Below are 26,161 nucleotides of genomic sequence, written 5' to 3'. Positions count from 1 at the left end.
TTTTTTTTGCTGTTCAACATAAACAAAACAAAGAGTCACTGCTCTAAGCTGAATGAGAGCAGCAAAGTTGTATTTGTTTTTCAATAATTAAGTAAACTGCATTAAAACGTTGAAATCGAACGTTGATCTTTTGTAATTATGAGTAATTTGCAAATTTCCTCAGCTTGAGAAAGCATGAACTTTGTTGCACTTTGCGACGATTTAAAAGCTCACAACGCTTAAATTTAGCTTCCATTTCATTTAAGATGACAGCGCTAGGTGGATGCACCCTTAATTTTGCATTTAAAATTTAATTATTCCACAAAAAACACCAGTTCTTAAAGATGTCAACATTAACGCGCCACTGTTGGCACAATCTACTCAAGACCGGGCGCACATTGCAACAACCAGGCGCACTTTTACGTCACATTAGCGCCACAGTGCGCGCAGAGGATCAAATGCTGCTGATCAAGGAGCTGCCACAGCAGTCGAATTCGATGATATTCCCTGGTATTTGGTTGCGTGACAATTGTCAGTGTGCGCAGTGTTTCCATCGCGATTCGCTGAGTCGCAAACCGTTACGTTGGAATAATTTTGATACGAAAGTGAAAGTTCGAGATGTAACGGTTAGTGTTTTGTACAAAAATAGTGTTGGAACACTTTTAATAAAATTTCTGTCCACTATTGGCTAGGTGGACGAATTACGTCAGTTGGTAAATATTCTTTGGTCCGATGAGCATAGCTCGAGCTTCGCGCTGAGTTGGTTGAAGGATCGTGACTTTTCGCCTAAAACTCGTGAGAAATACTTAAGCGAATGGTATCGACCGGCGTCGAAACATTGGGGCAAGCATGATTTTGTTAAGGTATTGAAGCAGTTTGATTACTGGGATGTGATGCGCAGTGATGCAGGTGAGCATTTAATATTTATCAATTCGTACGGCGAAGTGTCTGTAGTTAATATAAACTTTTTTGGTAGCGAATGTGTGAATTCCTTAAGTATCAGTAACTTATTGTTAATATTTTTCGCAAAAAACTGAATTTAAAGATATAGACTTATATTTTTATACTCTGGTAATATGTTGCAATAGAGTATAATAGCTTTATGCACGTAACTGTTGCTTGTAACTTAAAATAAATTAAAATATATAATTGAAGAGGATTCCTGGGACTGTCTATCTGTTCGTCTATCGGTGCAAGCGATAACGCGAGTATAAATCCATGGCATTAAAATGGGCTTAATCTTGCCATTGCCATGCTCATAAAATAAAAAGGAGGAAAAACTATAAAGTGCTAGCACTAAGTCATCAATTGTAGAGGATCCCAGTAGGGAGGGGCTTTAGTGATTAAAGTATTTTTGGAAAGTGGGCGTGACATTACTACTCTAATATGTTTTATGTGTCTATATTACAAGCTACTAAACGTGTGGCAACTAAACATGTTCAACATTATTTCTCTTTAGCCCTTCCTCATATAGGGCGATAATTGGTTAAATCGAATAATATCATGTCCGCACCCATAAAAGAATTATGTTGACTAAAGTTGTTAAGGGTTCATGTAAATCTGTGTAAAAATTGAGTAATGGGCGTGGCACTTCCCACTTTTAAGTGAAATCCTATATACATGGCACTAAATGCCACCCAGATACGATAAAACATACCCTCAAATACTTCTGCAACATTTTCAACAATTTCGAAGTTGTGATTCTATTAGAAACATAAAATTTCAAGCCAACTAATTGTCCAATTTGTTTTCATGGTAAAAATCGCCAGATAATCTTTTCGCGACGTAAAAAGATAGCTGGCAAATACTAATTGACATATGTAGATCAAACATCATACGAACATAAAAAGAAGTTGTACCAATCTGGAAAGATTTGCTTATCAATTCGCTTTGCGCGCAGTTTAAATGGAACAGTACGAGTCACACTTTATTGCATGGCATATATCAAAAAGTAATGAAGAAGTCGGTATGAAACCTTACAAAAGTATAGCTTTAATCTTCAAGCCCCAGATGAGGGCCTTAGTGCCTATTGTCTACGTTTTACCGAAAATAACGGATAACTTATTCAAATACGAAAGGGCAACTTTTTGTGTCGATTCAGCACTTTTCCTGTTCCACATATAGCTAATACCTGTAAGGATTTTCAAAGTTCCGGTAGCCTTTGTACTAATTAAAAAAGAGTATGCGATTTTTAGCAAGACTATTGGAAGACTGTTTCCAGAGGTTTGAATGGGCGTAAGAAGATGACTGGAGTTGAAAATTGTAATCAAATATATTAAGAAATTTGAAAAATGTTTATCTAAAAATGTTTAAGGTTGAAAGTATTTATATTATTATTACACTTTTTTCATTTATTTTTTGTAAATTTGTATTTAAGGTTGTAGTGTAAATATTTTTGAAAATAATCGAGTGTACAGTGTATATGTAAGTCCACAAATATAACAAAAAAAAATTATATAAACACATTTAAATTATGTATGATGAATGTATTCGGAGATATTTAATTCAATTTTACTTCTTAGTGCTCATGGAATGGCTGGAGTCTTTGGCTGTGCACGGAATCGCAATGCTCAAGAACTCACCATTGGATATCGGCGTTGTAAAGTCATTGGCCAATCGAATCGGTTTCATACGCAAGACAACTTATGGGTAAATACTATAATTAATATATAAAACTTCTCAAAAATAAAAACATTACTTTAAACGCACTGGTAATTGTATACCTTTCAGTGAGGAATTCAGCGTGCGTTCACGTCCGGGAGCCAAGAATTACTCCTACCTCTCTGAGCCCCTACCACTGCACACCGATCTACCCTATTATGAGTACAAGCCAAGTGTGACGCTGTTGCACACGCTCGAGCAATCACGCTCCAAAGGCGGCTGGAATCAGCTAGTGGACGCCTTCAATATCGCCGATCAGTTGCGCGTCAATCACCCGCAACATTTCGAAACGCTCGCAAAGACACTTATCAATTGGTGTGACATCGGCATGGATGCTGATAAGTCTTTCCATAATATGTGGCGCGCGCCAGTTATTAAGTAAGTCAAGCAGACGATAACTCATTGCCAATGAATCTTCGCTGATCCGTTGCAAGTCATCATTGAGATACTCGCCAATTACCATAATTGCATAACAACTGTTCTTCCTTAAAACGTAACATAGCTCTTCAGTTGCTTTGCCCTTTGCCCATCACTTATACACGACTTATATTACTCTCCTCTTATTTACTCTTGTTGTTGTAGCTTGGATGCAGATGGCAAATATGCGCGCATCAATCACAGCGTACCTCAACGTGACAGTCACTTCAGCATCGATGTCGATAAGGTGATGCCCTGGTATGAGGCCAACGCCACATTCGTACGCATGGCTCACGAGCAATCGGTCACCTTTAAAACGGAACCGGGCGACGTGTTGTCCTTCAACAATCTACGCATGCTACACGGTCGCACCGGCTACGATGACACCGAACGAAATGTGCGTCACATTGTAGGCGGCTTCGTTGACTGGGATATCGTTTACTCGAAGATGCGTGTGCTGAAGCGTGCGGCGATGTCGTGCGAGACGGCGGTGGACATGGTGATGCATGCGTGAAACAATAGACAAGTGGGCGGGTATGTTGCAAATTGACTTTGCTTATTTGAGTATTAAGTTTCTGCGGATTTAAGTGTAATGGTGGAGGCGCAAATAAAATTAAAGAAATTTAAAAATATTTTTGCTTTTATTGGAAATTAAATAAAATTTTGGATGAATCCAAGTGATATCTAAGTTATTAGTTCGGAATGAGTATCTCTGCAACCGATTCCATCAAGCAATGCCCTTTAATTTTTGGTAGCTAGACCTTGCTCATTTAAGCCGAATCTGTTATCATATTTGAATGCAACTAAGTAGTCGGAATGTTTTGGAAGAGGTCAGATCTTCTAAAAGTGCTAAACGTGCGCTAAATGATTAAATACCAATAGTAACAACCCAGAATCTAACTTTCAAATTTTTATTGTGAATGTAGAAATAGGTAGCGATTCTTATTCTCATACAATCTTGGGTTTTTACTATAATGTACAATTTTATATCCCCACTTTTTTGATAATTTTTATGTGTTTTCATTTAAATTTTTTGTCTTGTCGCATACAGAAGAATAACCACCACTTTTTTTATCACATTAACAAGTATTTTAAAATAAAATTTTGAATTATATAGTTTATGTTATTTCGTCATTAGGTGAACATTTTGGTTTGTAATCGATTCAGAAATTCGAAATGATAATTTCTGTGATCTGTTAACTCTACAACATCATTTATAATAAATAATCCTCGATTATTTTTTATACATTAATTTTTAATTTTTAATGGTCAATTGTTCTTTAATTATTTTAATTTTGTGTCTATGACTATAGCCCTATCAAATTTGGATGATTTCAAGTAAAAACAAAGAAATTTCTTCTCAATAATATATAAATTCAAACACTTATTAAAGCATGGCAAAACATTAACTTCTAATGCACCGAAGCAATAATACCCTTCACAATTACAAAAGATTCCATTCAAGAAATTGATTTTGATCGGTCAGTTTGTGTGGCAGCTACTAGCCTATACTGGGTGTTACAAATTTCGTGTCAAACTTAATAACATCTACCTTGCTCAGGGTATATTTCTATACCAAATGTCAAAATGATTGAGATGGAAGTCACATACTTCACTATAGTGGATTATAATTTTATGGCTTCGACATCTTAGAGTATTGAACTCAATATGATCCAATCTACAACTACCCAATTTTACACCAAACAAATTATTGGTGCCTATAGAAACTCAGATATTACTTAGCTTCATTAAAGGTGCTAAATGGGTTTCCTCGTGCAAAACAATGATCTATTTTCAATAAAAATTACTTTTTATTATTCAAAAGACACATATTTTGCAATGGTTTTCAGACGAAAATGTTCAAAATCGGCAATTACGACGTCAGTTCGGACAGGCCCTCGGAAAAAAGGTACCGCCGCGTTGACAGCAGACCGTCTTGCAGTATCATATGGGGTAAAAAGACAAAAATACCTTTGTTAATTCAGACCATAAACTAGGAATTGGATGAAGAAAAAAAAAAAAGTGAAAATTGTATTTTTGGCATTCCTTTTTACAAAAAAAATTCAAAGTTTTGTGAAAATTTGTCGTTTTTTTAAGAGTTCCAATTGAAAAAATAATCCTTCGTTCAAGACTTTGTAAATTATATCTCGAAGACCTGTGTGAAATTTCATTGAGATCGGTTGAGTACTTGTACCGACTTTAATAACACAGTTTCGAGTAAAACGCGTTTAAAGTTTTAAGTGACTTTATACTGGAACACGCAGCTTTTCAAGGCTGTATGTATAATACTATTACTCGGATCAATATTCTCTATATGTTATAGAATTAAATAAGACATTAAAAAAATCGATTTTTTTTAACCGTGAAACTCATGTAACTCCTTAGGATACCTCACATATTGTTCGATACGGACGGGTATCCGAAGACAGAGGTATTCGCTATACGGAGATTTCCGTATTCGGGTACTAACAAACTATTTGGACTGCTGGAGTTAGCTTTCTTAGTATACAAATGTTGATTAAGTCATAAATAATTTTCACTCAAATAAATAACCATTATTTAAGGGGGCGGAGACATCTATATAAACAAAACAAAACCGGATTAGTTATGCCATTTATAACCCAAAAACGACTGTACCGTTTTTAGTGATTTCTAATTACATCCATTGATAGCTACAACTTGATTTGATTCCATTTTATGTTCAATAGAAATTTATTAGTTGCAGATACCTACATGTGTGATGTGCCTCTGACTAATAGCGTTTCTTTTCTCACCCCCCCCCCCTTATGCTCGGGCTGTAAAAGTTGTGTGTTCGTTTCTCAATATTTTTTCAGGTTCATTTGTTATTTTCACAGAATGTTGCTTTCTAACGAAAATAAGGTGCAACATTTCCTACCCTACTCAAAGCGTAAGGGTAGAGTTGGCCAGCAATTGTGTATTTAGCGTTTTTGATTGTAATTTTTTTTAATCAAGTTTTTCTACAAAATCAATTTTATTAAGCTCAATATAACATAGGCCAGTGCAGAAGCCTTTGAAAATCGTAAACAGTTCAAAATATTCATAATAGGTAGAAACTCATTGGAAAAAAAGATAAAATAACAAAAATTAAAGAAATACAAATTTAAGGGCGATCTGTGATTAGGAAGAGGAAGAGGAGGAGCGAGTTAAATTTTCAAGGGTTCAAAACGGTTTATCTCGATTTCCAGCAAAACTATTGTACAAATCCTGTAGAAAAAAGTCAAGTCGCAAAATTGTAGGTAATAAAGAGATTTACAATTTTTGTGTTAACATCTTTTTCACATAACCCCAAAAATTATGTGAAAAGTTAAAATAATGTTGATTTGGTTTTTAATTTTTATCGTTAAGAAAGAATTTTTTTTCTTTCACCAAATTTTGGGCAAACTTGCCCTAACTATGTGTTTGACCCTGTAATTTTTTATTAAAAATAAAAATGTCGGAACGGCCGATATAGGACCACTAAAACATATAGCTGCCACACAAATGGAACAATCGGAATCCACTGCTTGTATTTGTATGCGAAACTTTTTTACGATATTTGGCATGGACCATAACTTAATGCAGAAATTTAATCACCGAAAAAATTGTTCAGATCATATCACTATATCATATAACTGCCATACAAACTGAACGAGCGGAAACTTTTGTACTTGTGAAGTATATTATAGCTTCGGTGCAACCGAAGTTAACGTTTTCTCTTACTTTATTCTTTATTTTGACTAAATATCGAAAAAACGCAGCATTCTAAAATGAATATACCCTAGTCTAGTAATTTAAATTGCGAATGAATTGGTTGTAATTTTTTTGTTCCTTAAAAAAATTAAAATTTTTACAAGGTGTAATGGAGTATTTTTATAATGTTGCCATATATATAATGAGGCAACATTTTCCTTGAGAAATGAAAGAAGAGGGTTGGCAAACCTTACCTTTCCATCGTCAACGAGGAAATGTACATCATGCCACTAAGCCTTTATTGAATTTTTCACTTAGAGTTGGTTTATTCTATGAATTAGACATTGTCTACTGACGATATTTGAAAGAACTTCAAGAGTTCTTGTGTTAGGTTCCTTTGGGCTATCAGAAATGCGTTATTGGATAATATTTATATCCTCCACTGTTTTATGTCTTAACTTTGAGCATTTTAATCGAGTTTGAATCAAGTTTTGATGAGTTGATTTTCTGCAGGAGTGTTTTTTTTCGCACTTGTTATTTTGCGAGTTGTTTGCACCTTTGTCTCGAACCTACGCCCCATAAACTAATAGTCACGTGCAATAATTAAAGTTACCAATAACATTATTAGTATTGAAACCTTTATAATCACTACTTTTGGAGCATTGGTATTGTCTTATTGCGTTCTTTTTCCCCCCACACCTCTAAACCTAAAAGGTTTATGCCTGGCGCCAGGCGCTTTCCTTCCCAAGGGCGCTATACAGTGTAAGTTTTCAATTACACATTATGGCATGCCATACCAACACCCTGCAATATCATATGTTGTAGACACTGTTGTTGTTGCTATTGTATTAAAATACAAATGTCAGGGTATATTCGGGGAAAATTGAATTTGCTACAAATTCTTTTATGCACTCGCTGAACGATAAAAATTCACGTGTGTCAAGTAAGCGAACGAAGGGAGCGTACGAAATGGAGGGTGAAAGTGTGCTGAAGTTGTTGAAGGGAGATGAAATTCGGTATGTAAACATTTCACATGTCGCCTTGAACTCTTTCAGTTTCGGTTGCGCTTATGTGGGATTTCTTTTCATATATGTTGTATGTACATATGTTGTGGAGTATTTGGCACAGTAGAGGATAATATGCGGATTTTTTAGGCACTTCGAGCTGGAAGACACTTGCGGATGTAAGTGTGAGGATGTTCATGTGCGTTCACTATGCGGCTCGTTGACTTTTATGAACTTATAAACAACGAAAAGGACAACAGAAATGCGAATTGGATGATGAGGCTAAAGACGATAACGCATACGAAATGTTACGATATGTGTTGAACCCTTTCACCTTAGTCCTTTGAGCTTCATAGTAAAATCATTTGCAGCCACAAGCTTATGACCCTGGACATATTTCTACATATTCTTGATATGCTTGCAACAAACCGCATTATTAGTAGGATTTAGTGGTGGGATGAAGTTAAGAAAGAAGAAGATGAACTCAAGGAAAGAGAAGCATAAAGTGTAATCATATGTTGGCTTTTGTCACATGACATTTGTATGTATGTATGTTGGCACCCGTTTCGGTACTCCGTCGAACTTTAGCTCATTTGGCTACGAAATTGTTTTTGTATGGTGGCAAAAAAGCAAAGAATTACCCAAAAAAGAAAGGGTGCGAAAAAAAGAACAATTCCGTAAACATTCCAACAATAACAACCACATTGAGAGCGTACAAAATGCGCATTGACATAAATAAAAAGATTTGCAAAATTACCTGAGGGAGTAAAAGTGGTGGCAGCAACAGTTGCTGGCCACAAAATACAAACGCATATAAGGGTACAGCTTGTTTGGTGGCAAGTGGCAAAACGGAATTACACAAGGCTTTGGCGATAATATCTCCGCTAAAGCAGTACCATAAGAAAAGGGTTTTCCTGCACATTTTTCTTTGCCTTCTTGTATGGGCGTGTGTGTGGTTTTCCACACACAAAGGGTGGCAAAAAAGCAACAACAGCGGTTATGCAATAAAATAAAAGCAGCATGTTATTAACCGACAGATTTATGAAAGTACACAGACACAGTCAGACATAAAAGCTTGCCCTCAGGAGCGTTACAATGTGGTCGGTCATACCTAAGCGTTTGTAAGTCGGAGTCAATGACCAAAATCCGTGAACTCATTTGAATTTCAATTTAAGAAATACATAATTTGGCAGGTTCTTATTTAAAGAATAATGGTTTTTGTTTGTGTTTTGAATTTTAAGTATTTTTTGGTCAAGCACTCGAGAATTGATTACGGTGTTGCAATTAGTGGAAACTAAAGTGTTGTGGGCGTGCGTTGTATGTATACTTTTGAATAAGACTCTGGGATTATTATATTTATAGTCTCGCAATATGTTGTACTCTGAACAATAGTTATTTTAAATTACGTTAATTCCGCTTTTATAAATACAATAATTTGAGAAAACTATGCCTAGTTAACAGTCTTTGAAGGGATACAAAGTTTCGATTCGTTCATAGTATTTATAAATGTTATATGAGTTAATTTCTTCTATTAGATTTGTATTTTATACGTTTATATTGCCATGCATTCAACGCTGCTTAGCAGGATGAACTTGAAGTCTCTTATTTATAGTCTGTCCTCTATTAACTCAATTAAACCAATCAAGTATCTTGAGATAACTTTGAGTATGAAATTATTATTTAAGAAAAACATTTGCAGTAATATTCAAAGCATTGTCCAACTGATGGTATAACATTTTTTAGAACTACCCCATCCTGACGGACAACAATGAATCAAGCCAAATTTTAATACCCTGTTCTGATGTGTATCGTATTTTAATGAGAGCGTTCTGAATCGACCGGAAAAAATTGCCGTCAGAAGTGGCAAGGTTTGGGCTAAAAAGTGGGTGAGGCAAAACTTCTCGGCCACTGTTTTTCAAATAACTTTTAACGGGTCCTGTAACATGAGGCTGAACCTTGTCATGATCGAAAATTATTGCCTCATGGCTAGTCTCAAATAATGGGTGTTTTCTCCTCTTCTATAGATCATGGTCGTTACTAAACTTGGAGATTGTGGTTCCTGGATAATTATCTAAGCAGACGATGCAACACTCATAGTCAAGGGAAAGTTCCAAAGTATCGTTTACGAGCTGATGTAAGGGTATCTCAGCGCCAGAAAATACTACACTTGCTAGAGGGTCTAAGCTTGGGTGAAGGTTGGTAGAGAATTATATTGTTAGAAACTATTCATAAACTCCATTTTCAAGCATCCTCACTACTGCAGCGTTTTGCACGCAAAGCTTACTGCCATAAATTAGCGGTAGATCCAGAATCCTCCATCTAACCAATAAGGCCGGAATGCATTAAAAATGAGTGCAAGGCTACTTCCGGAATGTTAAATCTCTCTATCAATGGCAACGAGACGCTTTTGGATAAGATGAGCTCACAAGAGAAGGTATCCTAGCCCGCTATAAGCAGTAAAAGAAAGGGTTGGTCTTCTACAACTGAATAGATGGGCTTCGCGGAAGCAACCTATTAGAGTTTGCGCTCTCGATCCTTTTGATCCAAAGTGGATCGCGAGAGATAAAGTGATCTCTTCACAGTCAGTAAGATTTGCCTTTTACTAGTTGTAGGAGTTCTAATTAGTCATTGTGCGCTTTGTCGACTTATAAGATCTGATTACTGGAGTTCTATTTTATGGTTTCGTAAAGGATGGTATCTAGTGGTTCAAGTGCGATCCTAATCAAGGAGTGTCACCTTAACCTAACCATTGGAATTTTCTTAAGAAATTAAAATTTCAACGGTACACTTCCCTAGCCTTCATATAATGAATGTGATTATCTCCATATTTACATAATACCTAAGAGGAATAACATCGATCCATATTTTTTTCAAGATCCCATATATTGAATGTATTGATTTCTATCACTAGGGTGAAAAATATGAAACATAAGGACATACTTGGTAGAATTCTTTTCTCATATGCTTTAGTTGTTTATAATACAATGCGCTTTGAAGCTTTTTTCTCCTACCTTATCTCCGTTCAATTGTAATAACTGTTAAATCCATGCCCAAACAACTTTCTTTATCTATTCGGAATTGTGAAGAATCTTCAAATGAAGCATGCCAGACTACTTTAAAAAAATATTTTCTGATTTTTGTATTGTCTGATAATTGTTCTGACTTTGAAATCAAACCCTTTTTTGGTCTATTATATGCTTATATGTATATGCTATGTAAGTTGTATTACAATGCTTCATTGACACTTTCTTCACATTTGCTGACACAAGGATATCCTAGACACGCAAACGACACACGACAAACGGAATCAAAATTGTAAATCACAACTTGGCCACCCATTAATTTGGAGTTGATTAAATGACTGCCTTATGGCAGCCTTGACCGCAATCAACAAATATAGAAGCAAAACGTCAAAATGTGTGTGTTATACATATGTACATCTGTAGGCGAAAGTATAATGCCAAAGTGGCAAAAAAAAAAAAAAAACAAAAAGAAGAAATCCATAACACACAATACCGTTACAATAGATCAGCTTGAAAGTGAGCTCATCAGCAAAGCAACAATTTTAATCTGCCTTCAATTCGTGCGAGTGTCGGAAATTCCGGTGCTGCCAAAGTGTGTGACACCCATATATAATATGTGAGCGCACGCATGTATATATATATATATATATATGTGTGTGGATATGTATATATTTACATATACACACTTGCATTATTTTATCTACAAACTATTTTTACGTCTTTCCTGCTGCCTGTCCCGCAGATTTGCAAAGAATGCCAAATAGCTGCCAGCCGAGCAGCAGTGTGAGGTGGCGGAACTCGTTGGTAAAAATAGGCGACTGAGTGGGTGTGACGAGGGAGGTACAAAATGATTGCATCAATTGGCACATGTTTATCATTTGTGTCAATTGAATGACAGCAGCCAAGTGGGCCAAGTGTTGGTAAAGTAGTATATACTTATGTGAATATACCTACACATACATGTGTGTATAAATAACGGAATGTGGTGCCAAATGTGAAAAGAATGTGGGAAGACACGCACAGTGCACGAGTGCTGAAGAGACATGCTGTGGGCACAACAAGTGTCAAAGCTGGAAGCCGGAGTGTAAGAAAGCAGCAGGCAGTTGTTGTATGTATGTGTGTGTGGGCTGCCGGAAAAAATGATGTGAAATCTCTTTGCCATTATAAGAAATTTATTTCACAGCAACAATTGCCAAATTGAATGAATGTACACAGAGTAAATAGATAACGCAAAAAAAAAAAAATAATAAATAAAATAAACTACGCACACACTCTCATAGCATATGTACATACACGACAACTTGTTGTTGTTGTTTTTATTGTTTTTCTTGTAACTATGCGACTTGCTGCTGAGTTGGCACGCATGTGCCTTCAAAGTCGTGCCGGAAATGCCGTAAGTATCTATTCGCATGTGTGTATGTGTTCTGCAGCATGTAAAGCCGAACAGATATCCTTTAAACTAACACACATACACACATACCCACACTTAGTTGCACCTACACAATTGCTTCTGCAAACAGTGGCAACCATGCGTATGCCATTTGACAATTGTCAATTGCGCCTGTGTTTGTTGTAGACAGTAACACACACACATATATAATGTGTTGTTGTACTAAACAATTCGTAAAAAATAAAAGTAAAAATCAAATAATGTAAATATGTATGTTTGCACACAAATTGAGTGTTATTATTTAAATGAGGCAGACAATGAGCCACAAGCAATGCTGATGGAACAGACAACAAGTGCCTATATTGTTATATAGGGTGCTCACAAACAGGTTTTAGGGAGGCATTCTATTCCAAAAAAAAAAAAAAAACGAAATTTCAACTATTTCAAAAGTGATAAATCAATGATGTCTTTGTTTCAAGCATGTGGTTTACAAAAAGAATTAAATGCGGCTGCATCCAGCCGAGAGGCCCAATTTACGAACAGTTTTTTCAGCAACTAGGGATGTACAAGTACATACCTTAGTAATAACGCCACAAATGTTATCTTCCAAGGCGTCCATCGTTTCGGGCTTATCTGTGTAGCCCAGCGACTTCTAACCCTACAAAAAATTGTCTAGCAGTGTGATCTTGGAATCCACGCCACTACCACACGATTCGAGATGATGCGCTGACGAAAAGTTTCGTTCAATAAATTGATTGTTTCGTTGGCTGTAAGGCATCTAGCGCCGTTTTGTTTGAACCAAAGGTCGTTCATATCCACATCCGCCAATGCAACCACGAAAAAGTCATTAATTATGGCTCTATCGCTTTCCCCATTGACTGCAGCATTATGGCCGGCTTCATTTTTTATGAAATATTGATCAATATTTCCCTTTGCTTATAGAGCACTCCAAACAGTGACTTTTTGAGGCTGTAACAGCGTCTCAAGAATGCCTTGAGGACTATCCTTACGCAAAATGTCACAATTGTGCTTATTAATGCCTAGTTCTATGAAGTTTCTTAATATATACTTTTATGCAGAAAAGTGACTAGAAATCAGGATTTTTATTTTTCTCATTTATTATAAAATTTGATAGCCGCTAAATTTTTTTTCAATTTCGAAACTTTCCGTAATAATATTGTAACATTTGTACTACCTACTTGAGACTCCAGCTATTTTATTTTCAGACAGCCCACACTTTTGGCCAGGATCGTCCCTTAAGTTTGAAAGTGAAACCCATTTTCATAGTTACAAATCTTAAGAAATTGAATATAGGGCCTTGTGGAGTCTTTGATATCAGCAAAATATCGATAAATGCCACAAAAGCGTTCGTTTGGGCGTCAAATTCGACAACGAGATATTAATTGAATTAGGGATCTCACTTGACCATCGTTGAACTGCAATTTGACGCCACTTGTGTGGAAGTGTCATGAAGAGACGATATTATTCGAACAATTCATTTACAATTCAGGCGTATTTTTCAACCAAAGAAATATTTTTATAATTCTCAACTTTTGTAATCAAACCACCATATGGAACACCCTGCACAAGTAACGGCAATAAATACATATACATACACACATAAGTAAATAGCAAACAACCGTTTGTTTGCTTGACGTACTTGACAGTTCAATTTCGCCACAAAAAGAAATAATAGCGAGCGATTGCCACATACTTACGCCCTTTACTCACACTCATATACATAAGTGGTAATGTACATATATACATGTAAATAGATTTGTTATTCGTATGCGACAGTTCACGAATGACACGCTTCATTGCTTAAAAAGGATTAAATTGTTATCTTTGACAGTTTTACACAAAGTGAATTGATTTGCCAATTGTCATTGCAAAAGGAAGAGGAAGTAGAAGAAGAAAGTATGTCATTTTCATGCGGAATGGGTGAGTTGATTTTAATGTTATGTAAAGTGATCAGCAGCGCAAAGAGCTACTTATGATTGTAAATATGATTGTAATTATGTGTGTTTGCTGGGACATTCGCATCTTTCAATAAAAAAGCTGTGCTTTACCTATCGGTAAAAAGATATAACCCTAAAAAAAAGATAATAAGCTGGAATATGGTTTGAGAAGTGTAATTTCATCTTATGACAGCACCAATATTGTCAGTATGGTGGGTGATGACTTGACAGCGACCAGAACTGCATATAAATGCGTCAAAAGCATGACCACCACCCAAGAAATTTTTCTTAATATTTGTAAAAAGTAATTATACCATCAATTTTTGAATTGCTTAAAACAAGTTTTCTATGTTAGATTTCATTACTTTTAATCTCAAACAGTGCAACTGAAAAGTTACTTGATCCAGTGATGGCTTTAGATCGAAGAAATCAGTAGATGTGGTCAAAACCTTTGCAAAATCATGCATATTATACTTGAATTTTCAAAGGTTAGGTCAGTCTAGGCTATATATGGCTTCATATTTTTATACTTTGAAACGATGTTTGTAACACCCAGAAGGATACGTCAGAAACCAGTTCAGTTTTAAGATATCGATCTGAAAGTCTGCACACGTTCCTTTCTCCCCAAGAAGCTTTGTCGGAATGTTCATTTGAGGAGATATCTTCAGGAAATATGACGTGGGTTATTGTATAAAGCAACAATGTAATCTATGAAGAAATTGTTCAGATCAGATCACCATAGCATATACCCGCCATACAAACTGAACAATCGTAATCAAGTTCTTCTAAGTAATTTTTTGAATTTTTGAAGAGTATTATAGCTTTCGGTGCAACCGAAGTCAACGTTCAACATATTGTATATTTGGCTTTATAAAGCCTGAAATAAAGAAATTCGAATACCTTTTCCTTACCCAAGGAATACCTTTTCAAAACTAAACCATTTTCGTAGACTCTAGACTATTCTCATTTCTGAACTGCATGTTCCATAAATTTTGACCAAGTACGCCTGCACTTTCTAAAGGGAGATATAATTTGTTAACATAGGTTTTCCCACGGGATGTAGATAGGCAAATCAGAAAAGAGAGTATCCTTTCGATGAATTTAAATTGTAGCTACCAAATTAAATTAAAGTTTAGACCTGAGTTAAGAAAGAATATTGTGAATTGTAAAGTAATAATAGTGTAAGAAGCTTTTTCTAACAGCTAAATTCCTTAAGGTAGTGAAAAGAAAACCATTTAAATCTTATATAAAGTCGTTGATGTTCAAAATTATCAGAATCTTTCTGTGATGTTCATTATCGAGATATTGCTAAAGACAGCATGGGATAAATAAATAATTGATATAAAACTAAAAATTTCTAGAAATTAGCGAGACGAGTTTAGTTTGTAATAAGTTAGATTGTCAGATTGTGCCAATAAAAATATACAATAAAATATAGAACTAATAGCCTCACCTGTGCTTAATTGGCGACATGCAAGAGTAAGGAGAGTGTTTAATGAGAGGAGAAAAGCGTATGTTTGAGAGTTCACAATATTATCAGAATAAACGGCAAATACACAAAGGCCAAAGAAGATCTGCTTTGAGGATATTTAAATAAATATCCTTGCAAAGAAAGTCTCCTTTAAGATTCGTTTGGTTGACATGCTGGAAAGAGTCATGCTGCGATGTCGTTAAGTTTTGTATACATTTCAAGTGACCCTCCTTTTTTTAAGGCAAAAAGTACAATATTTCTGCTACATATTTTGGAATTTAGCAACAATCTAAAACATTTTACATATATGTAAGTATTAATTATTTAAGCGAAATTGCTTAAATCTAATTAAAGCAATCCAACGGAAAAGATAATGCGAAGATTAATGTATTAATTGACCAGTTTGAAAGGGATATTAGGTCATATAAAAAAAGGAGAGAAGCATTTTCATCAATTATGGAAAAGCGATAACTGAGTACAGATAGTAATTCGAACAACTGCCTAACACCACTTGATTATTATCGATTTAGTAATCTTGACTTCTCTCCATCGACTAAACATACAGATTTAAATATTTTCTTTTTCGAAAGCTAGACTTTTAACAAGGCATAATAATTCTGTGTCATTTGAACTTGTAATGAAAGTAAATACTTTACTCCTTTTTTAGGTATTTTAACTACACTTTTTTACAAAGCACTCGTTATTTGTTAGGTGAAAATTTTTTGTAGTGACCGAGATGAACTTTAGTTAATTTTAATATCCAGTTCCGAAGTTTGATAATATTTCGCATGTTTCATGTTAAAAATAGAGTTCTTAACTAAACCAACTGCTGATTGAAATGTCGCAATATCATTGTAGTCTAATAAATTTTAACATATTTATGTTACCATTGACTTGCGTAACAAAAAGAACAAAAAAGAAAACAATTTGATAAGCCATAAGTTGATGGGCTGTAATAAAAAAAGACAACACAAAACAACCTGGTCGCCCACGGCCAATCTACTATACACACACACATTTATAGGTATGGGTATAGTCATTGCGTGTGTATTCTAAATCCTTGAACATACGCTGAGACTTTGATGAGCACAAAAGTCTTGTCGTTAAATGCGTTCGAAGACCGTAAAATCTGGTAAGCGACGCACGAGTAAAGGCGGTTATAATAAAGGGTTTCATGTACCACAACTGAGTAAATATGTGCTATTACATATTGCATTTAACAGCTTTGTTGTTGTAATGAGGCTATAAAAAGTGTATATGATGCATACACCTGACGCATAGGCAACGAAAGCCACGTGATTAGCACGGGTAAGAGTGCAGATTTTATTGCAAAACATATAGACTTGAATACATAAGTATTTTACCTGTCATTGAAAGGATTTGTGCGCCGCTTTGAGGGGTTAGACTAGTCTAGAGCCTTAAAAAATTCATAACTATGTTTATTTATATTGAGATTAAGGAAAAAATAATCGAATTTCTCTCCTACCGGGTTTATGAAACATATAATTGAGAGTAAAAATATATATATATTACTGGTATTTTGATAGAAACTGGTGGCACTGGTCCAATCTTCGGAAACATTTTTCTAAAAGGGCGACGGTGAGTCAGGAACTCTGCTATATGAAAGCAAATAAAAATCGGGATCTAAATCTACAATACATAAAACTTGCTAGTAAATTACCTTTGTTCTTAGCTTAACATAAATCTTTACCAAAATTGTGGACCTAAAAAAATTCTATTCGAAAAATTAGAAGTAAAATGTAAAAAAGTCGCACGAAATTTAATACGTAATATACTCCGAGTAACATTACATTCTCCGATTATCATCTTTGTCCCTAAACGAAAAATGGAGTTTCGAGCAGTTAAAGTTCTGAAGCTGACTAATCCAAATGCTTGTATACTACAAAGGATTGGACTGGGATTTTTTTCTTTCAGAATTCTACCGATTCAATAATGTGTGAGTTTTTCTTTCGCATTTTTGAATATCTTAGTCTTACCCCTTAAAGCTTTCCGCCGCTCTTGTAAGACTAAACATTATGTCAGCACCCACATGCGTCGCCATTAAGCGCCTTCTCACCCATTGCCACATACAAACAATGCCAATGTTTTACACCAACACGTTCCCCATAACTGCTTACGTGGCTTACTTATTCTTTCTGCTTTGCTATTTTAATCCTTTCGTTTTTTGCTGCGTATTTTCTTGCTTATAAGCCGTTCGTTTCTCCGTTTGTCGGCGGCAAGTTCAGCAATCATAAATATTTATTTGCTTCCAAACTTGACGTTCTTTACAACATATGTATCTAACATCCCCTCCACCAACTTTTCGTGGCATCACGGTCACCTGTGCTTGGTTTTTTTTATTGCGTTATTTGTTGTTGTTATTATCATTTTTTATGATGCTGTTTGCCGTTGCCCTAGCAAGTTGTACGTACATCTTAATAACGTTGCTTCCACCTCGTCAAGACTTTTGTAATATAATATGCTTTCGCATAGATATTTGCTTTTCGCCCCCTAACCGTCAGCATTGCATTTCGGCACTTTTCCGTTCGGTGCGAATTTTTCAATAAACGAAAGTGCTGCGCGGTTCAGCAGCAATACTTAACTTCCGCAGCGTCTTCATTGCAATTCCTCAATTTCGTATTTTCAATATTATTATTATCATCGTTTTTTTCTATTTTCGTAAGCATAACTACCCATTCGTTGAACCCCTTCGGCGCTTCGCTTTGTCCATCATTCATTTGGAAGACATTACTCGTATGTGAAATCTTGTATGTATGTTGGTGTTTTTGGCTTTTTGGCTGCATTACTGTCGGCCATAAAGTTTTCCGTTTGGGCACAGCTCATAAAATGTCTTCCTGCCATGCCGAAATTGGCTCGCAACACGTGTTTCTTGGCCACGGCGCGTATGCAATGCAAATAAAAATATTGTATTCACGAAGCTACTATAAAGTTTTGTTAAATTGTAAAAACCACAAAAAGAATGCGGAGCAGAAGAAGACTTAGAATGATACATTTTTATTTCCATGCAACATTTACCATTTTTATAGCGTCCAATTAAGTCAAAAGAGTATTTACATGCGTCCGTTAATGTATTTCCAGTATTTGAATGTGTAATTTTTGTTGTAAGTCACGTGATCGGGAATTGCTTCCGAAAGTGTTTGATGGTCGTCAAATTTATAACACAGCATTCTTCTGAAAAATTTGCTTCAACGACTTGATCTTGAAGAGGTTATTTGAAATATGCTAATGGTTGGAAGATATTAGCCTTTCGTAAGGACGCCAAAAAAGAGAACAGAAGAGAATGTCCTTTAGTGCATTAAACAAATCACTAATATATGTACCACTCAGAAGTTATTGGTCTGCGCCAAAATTTGAATAAAGTTCATTGATGCACTGTTTTTGTGTTATTCCACGTCGAAAGTTGTCAAAAATTATAGCGCGAAAATATTCACGATGTAATTCGATGTTTTGGCCGAGATGAATATTTTAAGTTACTGTAAACCACACAAAAAACGCTCGTATGTCAACACGTTCTGAGTATATATAACAACAAAAATATCAAACTTTGCGTTAAAGTTGTGAGTTACCGGATCTTAAAACTATGGTTACCGAATTATGAAATATAAAAGGCAACTTACGTTTTAGGTTTTCAACCAAACCAGTTCACTTGTTTATAAAGAACAGCAAAAGGGAATATTGTTTTTATCTGAAAGACTTCGCCTATATATATTGCTCTGTAAAACTTCATGAGATAATTACTCATACATGAATTCGAGAAGGAACGCGCGTCAGTTTCTTATATTGTAACCTTATGTAAATACAATACGGTTCAGAGCGTTGTTGAAGAAAAGTTTGAGAGCCCCTTATTGCGATATGAACTAATTTAGCCAGATATTTTAAAGTTGAATAGGTTGTAGTAAGCTGACGCAAGTTTTAGAATTTCGAAAAAATTGATGAATATTTGTTGAAGAAACAACCTTTTGAAGAGAGTAAGCTAAAGTAAGTGACGATTCTGAGCGGTGTTTACAGACTTTCAATCAAAAACGGCGAATATTGCATTGAGTGAATTGCACTAGTTGAAGCGATACATACCTTGAGTTATGCGTGGAATAAATTTCATTGAAGATCTTTAAAAGAGACGAGATCGTGGAAAAGATAACCTATTTGAAACAGAAGAAAGAAAGAAGTGTTATAAACTAAAAAAAAAAAACTTAAAAAAATGCATGAATTTTGCTTCTAATTGCTTCTGGCTTTACTATTGTCTGTCTATTTGTTCTGTGGCCTCGTGACTCTTACCAATTCTCAAATCTAAAGCGAATAATGGAAGATCGTTTGATAATAAAATCTAATTTTGACAATTTTTTCTTTAAAGCAATTCGAATTTTCCAGCTAACCAATTAATATGTAATAGCTTATAGTTTTCGATAGTAAGGTGATGATATTACGATAAAATAAAACCTGTAACTATTAAGTACACCTTACCAAAAACAAATTAGTTTGGGCAAGTATTTAGAATATATGTAAGATCCAATTATATATACTCCACTATTTGATGCAGATTGTTAAATAAGTTTAAGTTTAGCATCATATCATATTTTTATATATATTTTACACTAATAAAGTTAATATTAATTATGTATACTTTTTTTGTCATTTTTTAAACTTCAAAACATTTAGAAGCGACAAAAAAACACAACAAAAAGTTTAGAGAAAAAATTGAAAACCATTTGCCAACACTTTGTGGCAATCAGAGCAAAACTGACTCCTTTATAACTGGAGCGCGTCAATTTGCATATTTATGGAGTGCGAAAAAGCGAAAATGGTAATGGAAATAGACAAAAGTGAAGTAGATAATTATAAGGCTACTAATTATAAGGGTAAGCGCACATTTATACAGGTTCAAATGTGCATGTGGATGGACGTAAACATACATACATGATAATATAACGTTATAGACAAGCAGGTAGAACAATGAGGAAAACATAAAAACAATCAGAATAAATGAGTGTAAACAAGGAAAACGAAAGTGCAGGGTAAATCGCTAAGAACGATACATGTGTATGTATGTGTGTGTTTGTAAAAAATACAAACAATAATAATTTACAAAAAACTGACTAACATTTCGCAACACTTTGCACTTTATAACTTCAAAGAGGAGCGAGAGCGAGTTTTCCCCGAGGAAATGTGGATGAATAAAAAATTATTTATAAAAACTAAAAATAAATGTCAGTGTTTTTGTAAAAAGCAAACACTTTGAGGCACTGCAAGCAAATCTGTAAATGTATTCGTATATATCTATGTGTGTGTTGCAGCCATTTTGAAGCTTTCATAACACGTATGACTGAGTCAACAAAACAAATTAACTGCCAGTAATACAGACCGTGGAGTAAGTAGCAAAAAAAAAAAAAAACAACAAATCAACAACAACAAATGAACTCACACCTACACATATACATGCAAGTGCCCTAGAAAAACTTCATAATTATACAAGCCGATAAAACGGAATTGTTGGCGGGTGTAAAGCGAAAGTTTTCACCACAAACAAATAAGCGAGCACACACACACTAATATGTTACACACAGAAGCAACTATATATGTAAAAGTAAATGTGTATATGAATGTGAATGTGTATGTGCGCACAATATTTATTTTAATTAGTGTGGCAGCACTTCATGTTGTTTTGTCGTAAAATATCACTTCGTGCGCGAATATGTGTGCCGTGGTGTGTAATTATGTGAGTATGTGCGTGCGTGTGTCAGCGCGTGTATATCATTGTCACACTTAAATGTCAATTTAAAAGGTAATTTTTCAAATTAAAAACTCACCCATATATCAAAAGGTAAGGGCAAATATATCACAACAAACAATATGGCGCGCTCACGGTGAATATGTTCGTATGAGTGTCTGACTGGGTGAGCTAGGAATATGGGTTACCCGTGCAGGTGAGTCTCATTTGCATATTTGCGTTTCTAATTTTACACAGCCATAATGCAATCCAGTCAGTTGGGGTTAATGATTGTTATTATAAGTGTAATTGTGTGATTTTTTTTGTTTGTAATTTCATGCTTAGTGCACAGTTTTTATTACAAAAAAATTAAGTAAACATATAAAAGCTGTTTGTGTTATCAGTCGTTTGATTATATCAATTATAGTTGTTGTAAAATTTCGTCTGCTAACCTAGAGCCATATACGTAGGTTGCCTTTTTATATTTCGGTATTTGGCAACCCTAGTGTTGAAATCTGGCAACTCATAACTCTATCGTAAGGTTTGCCATTTTTAACGTTACACATACTGAGAACGCTTTGACATACGAACACTATTTGTGTTGTATACAGTAACTGAAAATATTCATCTTGGCCAAAAAACGAAATTAAATCGCGAACAGTTTCACGCGTTTATTTTTCATAATTTTCGACTTCGAATTATAAATACATATGTATACATATGTAGGGATGTTAGCATCGAATCTCGGAGGTGTGAATACTAGAAATTTTACCTATTATTTCTAGCGGTATATATATATAGCGGTTTGGGATAAATATTTATATAAAAAATTATATATTTATAACCATAACATAAACATTGAAGTTAACATTGATTAGTAATATCAAAAGTATAATATCTGAAGCGAAAGATAAATAACATAAAATGCGAGAACATTAAATAGAAAAAAATGGCTTTTAACACGAAATATCGAAAAATATTGATAATAAGAAAACTTGAAAGACGTCTATGAAATAAAGATATATTTTAGAATGAATTTTATACAGGGTTACAAATTAATAAAACAAATAAATAAAATTAAAAATTAAAATACTATTAATAATTGCCATGTAAATTATTTTTTCATTTTATTTGTAAGCCCAAAGGTCTTAATTAAAAATATTTTTTAAAATTTCCAATCCCAAATACCGGACTAAAAAATTATAAATGAATTTTGAATTCGACAAATCGGATTAAAAATTAAAAATGCAAATTTAAATCCTAAATGCGTTGTTTAAGAAATATTTTATTACAAGTTTATAATCACAAATAAAAATAAATTGTTATTTTCGATTTTGAAATTATTTCGTGCTTGCGTAGTTCGTGCTCTACAATTTTGGTTATTGTTTTAAATAAAACCCTGGACAGGGTATATTCAATTTGCCAGGGTGTTTGTAACACCGAAAAGGAAGCGGCGGAGACCCTCTAAACTATATATGTAATATATATGATTAGCATGATGAGCGGAGTCGATTTGTAGATACGCCAACTGGTCTCTCAGTTTTTGAGATGTCGATCTGAAACAATTTTTCTCACAAAGAAGCTACTCACTTATCGGAAGCGCCAATACCGCCATTATATATGCCATACATAGTGAACGATCAGAATTACGTTTTGTATGGAAATTTTGTTTATTTCACCAGGTATCTGCACGAAACTTGGCAGGGAATATTGCTCACAATATCCGTATAAATTTTTCAGAACGGAAAACTACCACACAAACTGAACGATCAAAATCAAGTTCTTGTATGGAAACTTTTTTATTTTTTAAGGGTACCCGAAGTTAATGTTAATTTTTTTGTTGGTATTAATAAAATTTCAACATAATTTAACACTCTTCGTCTTGTTTACATATGTATAATTAATTTTAACTTAAGTGTTTTAGAAATTCGTAATTATGTATTTTCTTTTTTATTGCTTTTCATGCCAGCTTTCGATTTTAAAAATAATTTATTTATTTGTTACTCCAATTTTTCAATTAAGAAATATTTTATCAATTTTTCGTAAATTCGTAAATAAAGTCTGAAGACTACCAGCCTGTGAAGCCTATGAATGTATATTAACAATATAAAAATATTTATTATAGACTTTACACACTAAAAAAATATCTAAGCCATTTTGACTCCCCTTTATTTGAAACCCTTTATACAATTCTCGCAAAAACATCAAAATACTCTCAATTTTAAGATGGCTCTCTCTCTCTTTTGCATATAGCGCCATTTCGTGGAAATGTAGAACGAAGAAATTCGCTCTATCACAATTAGTAATATAATCGGCCTTATATATATTATAAATATTTCAAAACTTAACCACATTGAAACATTATTATAAGTAATACCCTTTAAATACATTAATATATGTACACTGTAAACATTTGATAACTCACAAAAATACTATTGTAAATAACGAAAAAACTTACGACTTAAATACAAAGTAACCCGAAAGGAAATGGCTGACGAAGCAAACTTTCGACAATTCATTGGAAATAATTATTGGTAGTTATTCCAATGACCAATTTAGCCAAGACGTAAACCTCATAATTTTATGCACTTTTCTTTGCGCATGACTCAAAAGCTTAGCTAATCTCAAGCGAGCTGATAGATAACTTTTACAATTAAAGAAGTAAATTCTCTCTTTAAATCAGCCAGTTCCGTTTCCAGTTGGCTGGGGGAGATTTTCGCTCCCAGGAGATTCAATGAGAGTAAGGCAAAATTCAAGAGTATTTCATATTGAAGTTTGCAAAAGTAGGTGTGAGTGAATCATTTTAACGAAGTAAAGGGTGTGTCTTTTACACAACTCTTATGTAATTGAATTTCGGTGTGTGTTGCAAAAGTTTGGAAAAATTATATTATATTTATTTACATATCTATTAAGAAATAATAATGTAATAGAAAACTTCTCTGATTTGAGAAAGTTTAGAAATATTTTTGTTGATTATTAGTTATATTAGTTTATATAAACTTGTAATGAAAAAATTTTTTTAATTCTTTTTAAATAAAAAGTTAAAAATGGAAGATATTATGTTGTATAATATTAACCACTTTCTATAGATATACAAATCTACATAAGTATGTAAGTAAAAATCTTATGTAATAATTATACATTTTCATAATTATGGACTTCTAATCCATTTTGACTCACCCTTTATATCGCAATCATTCTGTCCAATCGTTGCTAGAACATCCAACAAATCTCAATTCTAATACGACGCTCGCCGTTCTGTAAGTTCAGCCGCCATTTTGTTGTCTTATCACTTGCCGAAGAACATATTCGTAATCACACTCAGTTATTTCTTTTGATTTACTCACTTAACACGAAATTTTGCCACACTAACCCATTTTTATAATAAATACACTTCAATGACACTTATCACTCACAATTATCACTTTATAACACACAAACAGTCCACTTATAATTAACCGCAGAAAAAAACAACATTAACGTACAGTAACCCGAATTCAACTGGCTAATATAACATCACGTTCCATAATGCAAAAAGGATTCCATGCAATTGCATTCCAATATACAAAGTTCAATGAGATAAAGCAAAGGCATCTACCACTTAATTCGTGACAATTAAACTATTAATTATTGACTAAATACTAAACATCTGCGTAGCATGCTTTTGTGCGCTGGATAGGCAATAAATTTCCTTGCGCATGAATAGCTAGCTTAGCAAACAACCAATGGCACTCCAGTTGCTCAGTTGCCTTTAAGGTGTCGGTCGCGAATGATGTGTTGTGCGTTATTGTGGTTAATAGTGCGGTTGTGGTGTGAGTTTTGTTATTGTAAAAGTGTAAAATATATAATATATAGCAAGTGTTGTTGTGACAAATAATATTGTGATGTGTAAGTTCTTGGGTAATGTTATATTAGCAAATTGGGTGCTTCTTAAAAAGTGTTGTGTGGTAATACAAAATGGCCGCCAGTTGAATATTGAAAGAGAATTCCAGAGTGACTATCATTTAAGAGAACATTATAAGTGCTGAGGAATGAGGAAAATAAAATTTGTGTATTTTTCAACTCAGAAAATAAGAAATCGCAAACACATGTTTATATTCATATTATATATGCATAATTGAATATTGGAAAATAGTTTAATAAATATTTTATTAAACTGAAATATACAGCTTTTATAAGTGTATGGAAAGTGCAATAACAAATTTAAAAAGTATTATTATTAATGTGAAGATTAATGTAATTATTTTAAGATTTTTTAATATAAATAAATGTTAACAATAATTCCTAATTTTAGGAAATAGCAGCGAAACTTGTAAAACGAGAGAGCCATATTACAATTGAGAGTTATTGGAGGCTCGTGCAGAAGTTGCTTTCAAATATATAAAAAAAGGGTGAGTCAAGTTGAATTAAAACAAGGTGCAATTTTTATAGTATAAAAGGGTATAAAAAGAACTTTATCTTGATTTTAATCGTTCAGTATATATGGTAGATATATTTTATAGGGATCCGATCTAAGCAATTTCTTCGGAGATTGCATTATTGCGTTAGACAGTGAACTATGCCGAATTTCTTGAAGATATCTTGTCAAATGAAAAAGTTTGACATGCAAGCGCTTGATTCTGATCGTTCAGTTCATATGGCACCTATATGTTATGCTGACATAATAATATATAAATAAAAAAAATTTCATTTGAGGAAGTATCTATCCAAAATTCAGCCCAATGGATTACTTTCAAATTCCTATACTTAATTAAATACACCTGTGACAATGTAAATTATTATTTTATATCTTAATATTTCCTATTTATGCATAAATATTTGCTACAACATCTTAAACAAATTT

General features: G+C 34.0%; 1 protein-coding gene across 1 annotated transcript; it reads left to right on the top strand.

Annotated features, from left to right (window-relative positions):
* The first annotated feature begins 226 nt into the window (after positions 1 to 226).
* Positions 227 to 3,687, top strand: LOC106618321 (gamma-butyrobetaine dioxygenase). The gene is made up of 5 exons (XM_036359451.2): positions 227 to 605; positions 672 to 888; positions 2,502 to 2,628; positions 2,710 to 3,018; positions 3,223 to 3,687. The coding sequence occupies exons 1-5, from the start codon at positions 324 to 326 to the stop codon at positions 3,569 to 3,571; spliced, it is 1,284 nt and encodes a 427-aa protein (XP_036215344.2). The 5' UTR covers positions 227 to 323; the 3' UTR covers positions 3,572 to 3,687.
* The last annotated feature ends 22,474 nt before the right edge of the window (positions 3,688 to 26,161 follow it).

Source organism: Bactrocera oleae, chromosome 4, assembly GCF_042242935.1.
Source record: "Bactrocera oleae isolate idBacOlea1 chromosome 4, idBacOlea1, whole genome shotgun sequence".
In the NCBI taxonomy this organism is placed as follows: Eukaryota; Metazoa; Arthropoda; class Insecta; order Diptera; family Tephritidae; genus Bactrocera; species Bactrocera oleae.
Note: the sequence above shows the minus strand (reverse complement) of the source record. Positions and strands in the feature narration are given on the sequence as shown.